This window comes from Chelonia mydas, chromosome 9 (genome assembly GCF_015237465.2).
Source record: "Chelonia mydas isolate rCheMyd1 chromosome 9, rCheMyd1.pri.v2, whole genome shotgun sequence".
NCBI lineage: Eukaryota > Metazoa > Chordata > Testudines > Cheloniidae > Chelonia > Chelonia mydas.
This window is the reverse complement of record NC_057855.1, coordinates 11600959-11614084: the sequence shown is the minus strand read 5'-3', so window position 1 is coordinate 11614084 and position 13126 is coordinate 11600959. Positions and strand designations below refer to the sequence as shown.

The 13126-nt window shown below is 42.7% G+C and overlaps 1 protein-coding gene across 7 annotated transcripts in view; it reads left to right on the top strand.

Moving 5' to 3' along the window:
* Positions 1-13126, top strand: part of PIK3CA (phosphatidylinositol-4,5-bisphosphate 3-kinase catalytic subunit alpha) — a 75225-nt gene that overhangs the window by 36325 nt on the left and 25774 nt on the right. For all 7 annotated transcript variants that reach the window (XM_043521981.1, XM_043521983.1, XM_037909269.2 and 4 more), the window contains 3 exons: positions 130-375; positions 2648-2733; positions 11823-11928. In XM_043521981.1, coding sequence (XP_043377916.1) covers positions 130-375; positions 2648-2733; positions 11823-11928 — 438 coding nt within the window. The remainder of the gene's footprint in view (positions 1-129; positions 376-2647; positions 2734-11822; positions 11929-13126) is intronic.

The following is a 13126-nucleotide window of genomic DNA, read 5'->3' as shown; positions in this document are numbered from 1 at the left end:
CATTAAATGTAATTTTCTTAGCCTTTTGGATTTTATATATGCTTTCCTTTAATATTTTTAAGCATTAATTACAAAGAAAATACAGCAAAACAATCTTTTTTTTCCTTCTTCTTTTTCCAACTGTTGCAGTACATAAGAAGTTGTATAATGCTTGGCCGAATGCCCAACCTGATGCTGATGGCTAAGGAAAGCCTTTATACCCAGCTGCCACTGGATACCTTTACAATGCCATCTTATTCCAGACGGATCTCTACAGCTACACCATACATGAATGGCGAAGCTTCAGCCAAATCTCTCTGGGCCATAAACAGTGCTCTCAGGATAAGAATTCTTTGTGCCACTTATGTAAATGTAAACATTCGAGACATTGACAAGGTGAGTGAAATTCTGAATGGATGGATGGTAAAATATTGCCTAGAATCAGAATGAAAACACTGAGCTACACTCAGTTCAATAGGCCTCTCTAACAAAATTAAGGAATCAGCTGGTCAACAGTATATGTTGATACCAGCTACTAGTGTTAATTAGGGGCCAAATTCACACTTAAGTCAATGGAAGGACTCCCACTGACCAGTGAGTGTTGGACAGGGCCTTGGAGCATACGGAGCACACACAAAACTAGCAAAGTTTATATTTGCAAAGCAAATTTTCTAACTAAAATTACATGATAGACTAGGGGTGAGCAAACTACGGCCCGCGGGCCGGTTCCGGCCCACCAGCCGTTTTAAGCCAGCCCTCGAGCTCCCGCTGGGGAGCGGGGCCTGGAGCTTGCCCTGCTCCTGCACTCCATCTGGGGCACAGGGTTGGGGGCTGCTCCACGCGGCTTCCGGAAGCAGCGGCGTGGCCCCTCTCCAGTGCTCCAGCTGGGGAGCAGGGTCAGGGGCCACTCCACGCAGCTCCCAGAAGCAGAGGCATGGCCCCCCCTACACGCTCCAATGGCCCCTCCAGCGCTCCAGTGGGAGCTGCAGGGGCAGTGCCTGTGCACGGGGCAGCATGCAGAGCCGTCTGGCTACAGGAGCATAGGAGCTGGAGGAGGGACATGCCACTGCTTCCGGGAGCAGCTTGAGGTAAGTCCTGCCTGGAGTCTGCACCCCTGAGCCTCTCTCTATGCCCCAACCCCCTACCTCAGCCCTGATCCCCCTCCCAATCTCCAAACCCCTCATTCCCAGCCCAGAGCACCCTCCTGAACCCCAAACTCCTCATCTCCAGCTCCACTCCAAAGCCCTCACCCCCAGCCGGAGCTCTCATCCCCCCTGCACCCCTCAGTGCCAGCGCAGAGCACCTTCCTACACCCCAAACTCCACACCCCCAGCCGAAGCCCTAACACCCTTACGCTACTCACCCCATGCCCCAGTCCGGAACCACCTCCCACACCCTGCACTCCTCATTTCTGGTCCCACCCCGGAGCCCTCACCCCCAACAGAGCCCTCACCCCAACCCCAATTTTGTGAGCATTCATGGCCCGCCACACAATTTCTATTCACAGATGTGGTCCTCGGGCCAAAAAGTTTGCCCACCCCCGTGATAGGCCATCATAATTTTTTCCTTATTTGGTTAAGCTGCAGTGTATTTGAAAAAGCCGTATAAACTGTTCTTTAAAAAACAAAACAAAATTGAAAGTATCTTCCAGAAGTTGAAAATGGTGTGCACACACACTGCTCCCAATGCCATCTTTTTTTCTTTTGACGAACATACAAGTCAGTATATAAATTCAGGCCCATGCTTTCAAACTTGGCTGCCTAAAATACCTAAATCTTTCTTTATGTATCCAAATACGTTACCTGATTTTTTTCAGAGTTTTTTAGCACCTTCAGCTGACATTGATTTCAGTGGGTACTAGGGATTACATGACATAGTAGAAAATTAGGCCACTTGTTTTAGACACCCAAATCTGAGAATTTTGGTCTTATTTGTTTAATAAGAAGCATGATAAAACTTCTAAAATTTTCCCTTTTACATATTACTGTAACTTACAATCTGTGAAACCCAAAGCACTGAGGTTCTGAGTTGAATGCTTAGCAATTTGTAGTATCAGGTCTTAATTTGGTGATTCATCTAAAATAAACTGGGGGAGAAGCAGGAAAAATGTAAGTAAGGATTTTTCTTGTGTATCTTAAAATAACAAATACTATCCTTAAAGAGCCATTACTGTAAGAACTGGGACAAGTTTTTGTTTGAACAGTGCTGTGGACAAGTTTGCTACCCTTACTTGAAAGAAAGAGAGAGAAAACAAGGGGGATAATTGCATTCAGCATAAACTGTTACCATCCTAGCTCTTTTGTGTGCTTGGAAGTTGCCCAGTTTATCCTTCCATCTCCATGGCTTGCCCTGGTAATCAAGGATAAATTCCAGTTGTGTTGTGACTTCAAGTTATTATTTGAAATGCAGTCATAATTAACTTTGAAATGGTGATGCAGAGGTGGTGAACTAAAATTTTGTACTAGAAGCACAGTAAGAATACTTTACAGTATGTGAACTCATTTATGCCATATAGTTTTTTCTCAAATTGATAGAAATTAGTGTGTGACATATGGTTCTAATCAGCATCTAATAGCGATGGTGTTTACAGTAATACTTTTGTTCAGACTAGGGTCTAGTATTCAAATGGGCTATAACAGGTGCTAATGCTTAAACATGTTATTTTCAGATCTATGTCCGAACTGGTATCTACCATGGAGGAGAACCATTATGTGACAATGTGAATACTCAAAGGGTACCTTGTTCCAATCCCAGGTAAATAATGCTACTGTAACAATTCAGGGAAATCTGATTTCCAGAGCTTTCTAAAGCAGAATTAGATTTTGTCCGTACCAATTTTTACCATCAAGCAGTTTCCCTAGCTGGGAAGCAGATAAGATAGTAGGCACCACTGAGAGAAAAAAGCAGCCTTATTTTCTAAAAGGATGTACTGAAAATCATTTATCCTAAACGAAAAACATTCTTATTTAACATGTATATAGCTGTCTAAGAATTATAAATAATCACTGGAGTTTTCCTTTTAAATTGATCACTCATTTCCATTTACAGATTTGTTTAATTAGATTAATTTAGGATTTGCAGATCTTCATTTTGGCTTGTAAAATGTTATGTAAAAGCAGCAACCTCTTACTCAACAGGTCTGTTCTCTATGTGTATTAAGAGTTTTGTCTGTGACCCAAAAATTTGCTACATTTCCCCTTTTTGTTTTACAATACAGAACCAGCGTAGCTACTGGAAATTGAACTAGATTCCGTTCTGGCTTGTGACTTGTTAGCAAAGCTCCAATTGCAAGTTCAAATTCTGCTTGTAACATGCAACAGTTCTTTTCAGCAGGGTTGCACAAGTATTTGCCCTGTAGAATCTATCACAATGACAAAAAGACAAACATAGCTTGACTTTCAGATCGTAAGGTGTGTTTGCAGAGCTGGCTGCTTCACATATTGTCTTCTACCACTTGTTCTGTTGATTTCACAGTAGAATCTGGGTACATGACTGAGGTTCCTAGGCAATATCACAACACAAACAATCTGGGCAATTTTTTTTTTTTCAGTGAGTGAGGCATGATAAATAGGGAACCTCAGAATGCAGTTTTATAGAACCACTTTTCAAAATAAAACCACACTTTAAGTGGCAACCTTTTTCACTATCATCATGTTGGATTGTGATTAATCAGATTTGTTAATATCATCAACGTCCACCAACCCAACACAAGCCACTAGGGAGGGGAAAATGCAGTTAGGGCTTCAGGGCAACTGGAAGTCTGGAATTAGGGTGCTCCTGAAATACGGCAGGACAGGGAATAGAAAGAGCTTTAAAAAAATCTACGAATAGATACTGTTAGAGAGAGAGTTTTTTGTAAGCAAGAAGAGAAAAATGCATAAATAAAAATACATAGGAAAAGGTGGAATTGACATACAGTGTGGCCCATGTAAAGAAGAGCTACTTGGAAAAGAGAAGATCGGAGAGCAATTTGCTAGAATGGAATTTCATTAATTTGACAATCTAAATAGATTGGATCTACCTTGATTTGTGTCTAAAAATGAAACGTGGAAATGCAGATGATGGTGATGTAAATACAAAATGTGTGTGGTACAAATGTATGCCAGTGAATTTAAAACAAAGGTCTTAATCTCCAAAAAGTACTCTGCAGTTTCTTCAACGCTCGCTCTCTGGCTCTTATGATAGTTGTGGGGCCTCAGTATCTGCCTGGATCAGACCTAGAGTGTATTCAAAAATAATTCCAAATTCACATTTTCTGTCTGATTGACCTTGCATGTCTTTAGAAAAGTTTATTAGTTGGGACTTAAATTTTGCTTGCAAACACTACTGCTCTCCAAGGGAATGAATAGATATTATATAATTAAAAGGTCTAACAGAATATATGGTTATTGAAAAATAATTTCTCTCTTCCAGTAGCTGTGGTTCAGTTTATCTGCAGTGTTAATATAGTGTAGGGATGTTTGGGGAGGAAGTCTCTTTAGGGAAAGAATGATGAAAGGTGTTAGTCCAGAACATTATCATATTCATTAAAGTTTCTCCGTTCTTTGACTTTGGCCACTGACTCTTCTCCATAGCTCTTGAGGCTGCAAGATAGCCATTTCCACTCTGTATTGTAATTTCAGGGGAAGGAACTTTCAGGAAAAGTTGCCCCTCCATATCCCTAGTCTTCTGGTAGCAGGTACTAGCAGCCAACAACAGGGATTGCGGCTGTATCGGGGTTATGAGTTCTGTAGTGACTGCAGCGTGAATTCACTTCAAGGGAATCTTTTCAACCATGCTGCACTTTAGCTCCCTACTATGTAAGAGGCTGTGTGCACTTTTGTTTTTCTATCCCTGAGAAGATCATGTGGATGGAAATGAAGGTGGCGCATACTGGCACCCACCACCTCTGAAGTTTACGCTCACCATAAGCTTCACGACAGGCCACCCTTTTCTCTTGGTGGAGGATTATATTACTTGATATAGCTCATTTGCATTCCAGAATCTGCATCCATATCCCTTTTGCATTAGCCTCTTGCAGGGGAGCTTCATCCACCCAAGACAAGAAACCAAACGTAGTAGCAAACTGGTTCAGGAGAACCAGACAGTGAATTGACTATAAACGGACTGGCCTAGTTTCACTATCCATGCTGAATAAACAATACAAATGGTAAAAAATAATCTAATGTGTCCTACATGTTGTTAATAGGAAAATGAATTATCTTGTTAGCCTTGGTTCAACTCTGCCATTCACCAAAAGAGCTGTTGATGTGGAAATTCACCAAGCATTGTTCTCTCTGAGCTCTCTGTTGCTGAGTTCCCCCTATCAGACCATCACTTGGTCTTTTTCAGTAGTGCTTATTGGCACACTCCCCCTCGCACATGCATGCCTGTCACTTGACCTTTCCATATTTTGAATGGAAAGAATCTATTAGAATTCTTTTGAGGGGGTCAATAAGCATGTGGGCAAGTGCATATAGTGTACTTGGACTTTCAGAAAGCCTTTGACAAGGTCCCTTACCAAAGGCTCTTAAGCAAAGTAAACAGTCATGGGATAAGAGGGGAAGGTTCTCTCATGGATCAGTAACTGGTAAAAAGATAGGAAACAAAGGGTCAGTTTTCACAATGCAGAGAGGTAAATGGTGGTGTCCCTCAAGAGTTTATCCGGGGGCCAGTGCTGTTCAACATATTCATAAATGATCTGGAAAAAGGGGTAAACAGTGAAGTGGAAAAGTTTGCAGACAATACAAAATTACTCAGGATAGTTATGTCCAAAGCAGACATTGAAGAATTACAAAAGGATTTCACAAAACTGGGTAACTGGGCAGCAAAATGGCAGATGATATTCAGTGTTGATAAATGCAAAGTAATACATGCTGGAAAACATAATCCCAACTCTACATACAAACTGATGGGGTTTAAATTAGCTGTTATCACTCAAAAAAGAGATCTTGGGGTCGTGGATAGTTCTCTGCAAACATCTGCTTAATGTGCAGCTGCAGTCAAAAAAGCTAACAATGTTAGGAACCATTAGGAAAGGGTTAGATAATAAGACAGAAAATATCATAATGCCACTATATAAAGTCATGGTACGCCCACACTTTAAATACTGCATGCAGTTTTGGTTGCCCCATCTCAAAAAAGATATATTAGAAATGGAGAATGTACAGAGAAGGGCAACAAAAATGATTAGGGGTATGTGAAAGCTTCCATATGAGGAGAGAAAAAGACTGGGACTGTTCAGCTTGGAAAAAGAGACGACCGAGTGGGGATAGGCTAGATGTCTATAAAATCATGAATGGTGTGGAGGACATGAATAAGGGGGTGTTATTTGTCCCTTTTAAGTAACACAAGAACCAGGGGTTGCGCGATGAAATTAAAAGGCAGCAAGTTTAAAACAAAGAAAAGGAAGCACTTCTTCACACAGTGCACTTTGGAACTTGTTGCCAGAAGATGTTATGAAGGCCAAACTAGGTTCAAAAAAGAATTAGATAAGTTCATGGAGGATAGGTCTATCAATGGCTATTAGCCAAAATGATCAGGGATGCAATCCCATGCTCTTAGTGTCCCTAAGCCTCCGGCTTCCAGGAGCTGGGACTGGATGGCAGGGGATGGATCACTCAATAATTGACCTGTTCTGTTCACGCCTGCTGAAGCATCTGGCACCAGCTTCTGTCAGAAGACAGAATACTGGCCTAGATGGACCCTTGGTATGCCCCAGTATGGCCATTCTGTCATTCTTATTTCCAATCCAATGCTAACAACTTGTGTGCTTTCAGCCCTCTCTTCTACTGTTATGGTGGTTGATTCTCTGTTTCTCACCCTCCTCTGCCCTTACTCTTTTGCTCCACCCTACCACCCTCCTCAGTCCTGGCTCACTCTCAATAGCTGCTTCCTCTGTTCCTGCTCTCATGCCATGGAGCATCTCTGGCAGAAATTCTGTGACCAGGCTGACCTTCCTCCACTACAGATTTGTTCTTTCCTGTCTGAGTTCTGCCATCTTCCTAGCTAAATAACTCTACTTCTCCAACTTATTTGCATCTCAGCTACTGCCTTATCTCCCTTTTCCCTTTTATTTCTAAGGTTATTGAACACATTGTTTACAATTGCTGTCTGGAGTTCCTCTCTTCTAGTTCCATCTTAGACCCTCTCCAGTCCAGCTTCTGCTTCTTGCTCTCAACTGAAACTGCTCTTGCCAATGGCCTCTTCTGAGCCATATCTCAGAACTAGTACTCCCTTCTCCTCCTCCTTGACCTGATAGTTGACCATTCTCTTTTTCTTGAAATCTTATCCTCCCTTAGCTTCCATAACTGTTCTCTCCCTCTCCTAGTTCTCCTCCTAACTCTCTCATTGTTCCTTCAGCATGTCCTTTGGAGGATCTTCATCATGCCATCTCCTAATTTTTAGAGGGATTCTGCAGGGCTCTGTCTCTTGTCCCCTCTCGTCTCCCTCTGCACCTCTTTCTCTGGGTAGTCTCCACAAAAACAAATTCTACTCTATGGGGCCAACTCACAGATCTACCTCTCTACTCCAGTCTCCTTCTGTCCAAACTAATATCTTAGCATATCTCTCTGAAATCTCATTTTGGCTGTCTTGCTTCAGCTCAGGTGCAACATGGCTAGAAGAGAGCTTTTTATCTTTCCCTTGAAGGCCTCCTAGCTGCCTCCTTTCTCTTTCCCGTGGACAACCCCACTTGCCTGCCTGTTGCTCATGCTCATAATCTGGTGTTATCTTTGACTTGGACCTCTCTCTAGATCCTCACATCCAACCTACATCAAAGTCTTGTTGATTCTTTCTACATGACAACTCCAAGATATGACCTTTCCCATCCATTCACACAACTAAAACTCTTGTCCAGCCTTTCATCAACGCATATCTCAAATACTGCAATATCCTTTTCTTTGGCCTTGGTTAATTCAGTCTTCCCGTTCAGAATGCTGCTGCAAAAATCATTTTCCTAGCCTGTCGCTTTGACCATGTCACCCCTTTCTTTATGGCCCTCCACTGACTTCTCCCTTCTCTCTTGTATCAAACCTGTTACTTGTCTTCACTTTCAGGGCCCCTTGCAGCCTGCGCTACTATCATCTCTCATTCGCTACCAAGATGTCGACTCTTGCCTCTGATTGATCAATGATGACAGCATCCATCCTCTACTTGTTAAGTTTTCAAACACCTTTGTGCTTTCTCCAGTGCTGCCCCTCACACATTAGAGGAGTTCCCAGTAAATAGTTGCAAAGCTACATCAATATCCTCCTTCAAACTCTCTCCTTCTCTGTGATGGCTCCAAAAAAACTGGACAAAAACTAGGCCACTGGTGCACAGAGACCACAGCCTGGCATTCTGACCACTGTTGTCTCATTGTGTCCTTATATTCCCCCATCTATCTGTAGCCATCTGTTTTGTCTTGTTTTATACTTAGATTACAAGCTGTTTGTGGAAGGAACTGTCCTTTTGTTTTGTTTGTACAGCACTTGGCACAGTGGGTTCTTGACCCAGGACTAAGGCTCCTAGGCACTATGATAATACAGGTAACACAAGAATGAGGAGCCACCAAATGATATTAATAGGCAGCAGATTTAAAACAAAAGGAAGTATTTTTTCACGCAACGCACAGTCAAGCTGCGGAACTCCTTGCCAGAGGATGTTGTGAAGGCCAAGACTATAACAGGGTTCAGAAAAGAACTAGATAAATTTATGGAGGTTAGGTCCGTCAATGGCTATTAGCCAGGATGGGCAAGGATGGTGTCCCTAGCCTCTGTTTCCCAGAAGCTGGGAATGGGCGACGGGATGGATCACTTGATGATTACCTGTTCTATTCATTCCCTTTGGGGGACCTGGCATTGGCCACTGTCAGAAGACAGGATACTTGACTAGATGGACCTTTGGTCTGACCCAGTTCGACCGTTCTTATGTTCTTAAATAATCAATATCAGTCTCCCTTTAAGCAGAAATCCAAAGAGTAAGGTCTGTGTAGGGCTAAGGAAGCACTATTGATACATTTGCAATTTTTAAGCCCTTAATGTTTGCTTTTAAAATGCTGCTTTTTAGCATTTTGTGTTAGCTTTTCAGTTCTTCCATGAGCATAGTCCATTTTTAAAGGCTGGTGCCCTCTTTGATCAGAGGAAATCTAACTAGGCAACCCAACAAAGAAAATATAATTATACATCTTTGCTTTTGTAGGGTAATAGCCAGACATATCAGTTGATATATTCAACATGTTTTAAGAAGTCTATAACGATAATAATGACAATACTTGGTAGTCCTGTAGAGCCAAATTTTGCTCTTTGGCACCCAAGTGTAAATTTGAAGCAACTCTATTAACTTCAGTGGAGTAACCCCAGAATTAGCAGAGAGCAGAGTTTTTAGCAGAAAGCAGATTATGTGCCCATTTATTATATATATGGAGGTTAAAAGGTGGTGGAACTCCAGAAATTGCCTTCATGTGCAGAGTATGTAATGCTGGGGAGCTATTGAGGTGAAAACCCCGACTGTCACTTACGGAAGACTGTGTAAAATTTCAATTCCACTGCTCTGTAAAATGGAGTATTTGAAGAAACCTTTTCTTTTTCGTAAACTATCTTTATCTTTACAGCCTTATTTTATTAGTTACAATGCAGTAATTGAAACAGGTTGCACTCACTGTGCTTCAGGCTTCTCTATGACTTTCATTAGCTAACACATATCCTGTACTAAATTCATGTATTCTTCTCCAGTGTTAATTGTTTCCTGTGCAGTTTACTAGTGTACAATTCAACAGAAACATAATTAATACAGCTATGTAAATATTTGGAAAGTATCCATTAGCTAGCTAAGAAATTATTCTTTCTTACTTCCTGTACAACAGTGTAATATTGCTCTAGATCAGTGATTTTCAACCTTTTTTCATTTGCGGACCCTTAAAAAATTTCAAATGGAGAGGCAGACCCCTTTGGAAATCTTAGACATAGTCTGCAGACTCCCAAGGATCCACAGACCACAGGTTGAAAACCACTGCTGTAGATTGTTGGCATTTAGTAAATACAAATACCAAATTTGTAGCAAAACTTACCTTTAAGAAAAAAACACAGTATTTTATCATACGTGGGGAAAAGGAAGTGTACATCAGGGAGAAGAGAGATGAGACACTGGTTTTTACTAAATGTAAAACTGACCAGTGGTGTGACAGTTTTTCATTCAATTACTTCCTCTTAGGATTTATATCCTCAGAATTTAATTTTTTTTTTCTTCCACTTGTCTGTGACAGTACTTCCTCTACACCTTTCGGGGGGTTTTCTTCAGAGAGCGTCTATTTACAAATTAGTAAGGCTACGTTTTAGTCATGGGTATTTTCAGTAAAAGTCACAGACAGGTCACAGGCAGTAAACAAAAATTCACGGCCTGTGACTTGTCCATGACTTTTACTAAAATACCAGTGAATAAAATTTGCGGGGGGTTGCTGCCTGGGGGCCCTGCGGGTGCTGGGGGAGGGCAGCCTGGCTGCTTGGGCGGGGGGGGCCGAGACCCCTGCTGGGGTTGGGCGGGCGTAGATGGCGGTGTACAGCTCGGGATCCCCGCTAGTGTTGGGGGCCGGGGGAGGTTGGCAGGGCCGCAGGCTCCCTACCTAGCTGCACGCCTTTCCCCCAACTCCCCAGCAGTAGCAGAAGAGTTTGGGTATGGGAGGGGACAGGGGGTTGAGGCACGAGACGGGATGAGGCGGGCTCTGGACGGCATTTACCTGGGGGGCTCCCTGGAAGTGGGCAACGTCCCCCTTGCTCAGCTGCTAGGCAGAGGCGTGGCCAGGCAGGTCTGCAGGCTGCCTTGACCTGCAGGCATGGCTCCCGCAGCTCCCATTGGCCGCAGTTCCTGGCCAACGGGAGCTGCGAAGCCAGTGCTCTGGGTGGAGGTAGCATGCAGAGCTGCCGAGCCAGGCCTCTGCCTAGCAGCTGAGAAAGGGGGATGTCACCGCTTCTGAGGGGGCCCCCAGGTAAGCACCCCTACCCCCTCCCAGACCCAGACTTTGCTGCTGGCAGGGGCCCGAGACTGTCTCAGCAGTGGCCAGTGCGCCTGGCGCAAGGGCTGCTTGAGCTGTCCCTGAGCCAGGCGCACCGGCCGCTGCAGAAGTCACGGAGGTCATAGAAAGTCACGGAATCCGTGACCTCCATGACAAACCCGCAGCCTTAAATATTAGTTACATCATGTTCTGACGTGCTTAAATTTTTTTGCTCGACTTAAGCCTACTAAAGTGCTTAAAAGTGCATGGCTCTATATTGTAATGTAACTATAAATATGGTATTGTTTGTCTCCCAATGATCCCAATACTGAGTTTACAAGTAGAAACACGCATTTTCTACTAACTAGCTCTTGCAACTCAAACTGGGCTCTGAGAGTCAAGCCAACTTCTTTACTTCGTACGCATCTTCATGAATAGTTAAAGATTTGCAGGCCAGATTAAACCCTCAATAACAGCTATGCAAACCCATGTTGTCAGACTAGGCCTACATTGACAATTACAGTCAGGGAGTCTGCGCAAATGTTGATTGAATGTGGTAAACAATTCTGTTGATGGTGCCCAAAAAGGAATAAAAATCCAGCTCACTTTCTCTGAATGACATTGGTTCTGCAGGGCTAACCAGAGTAAAAAGCAGTAAGGACTTTGGTGACTAAAAGCAGTAGATGTGGATGAATACATGCAGGTAGCTGATCTGCTCAGTCAGAAAGTGCTATTTTGATGATGTTGCTTTTCTAGAGTAGAAATATGTATTTAATATCCTTGGAGGAGGAACACTCTGATTTTTCCATATCATTTTCTGTCTATTTACTAACTAAAGTGTACTGAGTTTTATTTGCTTTAACCTGGTTTTTATTTTACTTTTAAAATCCCACAGATGGAATGAATGGCTGTCATATGACATGTACATTCCTGATCTCCCACGTGCTGCTCGGCTTTGCCTTTCCATCTGCTCTGTTAAGGGTAGAAAGGGTGCTAAGGAGGTAAAGTATTTAATAATTTTAATAGTTCTAATGTGTTGTAAGAGAGAACTCCAGGCAGCCAAGTTTGGGAAGAACAGTTGGCCAACACTTGAATAGAAGTTGGTCTTACCAAAGTCTTCTATTTTCTTGAATTTTTATTTGATTAAAATGTCTAAGATGTATAGAAACTTCTCTTAACTTTATTGATTGACTACAAATTAATTTTTTTGTTACCTGATATATTTGTTGTATATTATCCATGCAGCACTAATTGTGGTCTGTATAGTTGAACAGAAAGGGACAGGCCAAAATTTTCAAATGTGAGTGCCTAAAGTTAGGTTCCTGAAGCCATTCTTAGGCACCTAAAAAACAGTGTGTGTGAAGGTGCTGAGCACTTGCATTTCCTTTTGACCTAAATGGGAGTTGGGGTTGCTAAGCAATTCAAAAAAAATCAGCAAGCTTTACTGATGTGCCTACAATGTGGGTTTTGGATCCTAACTTTAAGGCGAAGGTTTCTAACCATCAGAGGAGTGAAGTTCTGGAACAGCCTTCCAAGGGAAGCAGTGGGGGCAAAAGACACATCTGGCTTCAAGACTAAGCTTGATAAGTTTATGGAGGGGAAGGTATGATGGGATAGCCTAATTTTGGCAATTAATTGATCTTTGACTATTAGCGGTAAATATGCCCAATGGCCTGTGATGGGATGTTATATGGGGTGGGATCTGAGTTACCCAGGAAAGAATTCTCTGTAGTATCTGGCTGGTGAGTCTTGCCCACATGCTCAGGGTTTAGCTGATCGCCATATTTGGGGTCGGGAAGGAATTTTCCTCCAGGGCAGATTGGCAGAGGCCCTGCGGGTTTTTCGCCTTCCTCTGTAGCGTGGGGCATGTGTCACTTGCTGGAGGATTGTCTGCACCTTGAAGTCTTTAAACCATGATTTGAGGACTTCGATAGCTCAGACATAGGTTAGGGGTTTGTTACAGGAGTGGGTGGGTGAGATTCTATGGCCTGCATTGTGCCGGCGGTCAGACTAGACGATCATAATGGTCCCTTCTGACCTTAAAGTCCATGATTCTGATACATCTAGGCTCAAAAACTTTGGTTGTGTGTGTGTTCTGAGGTACTATCCAATTTTTATTCGTTTGTTTGTTTGTGAGTGTGTAAGACTTCGTAGTTTTGTGCAGTTTAAAATCCTTGAAAGACTTACTTGAGGAAAAAA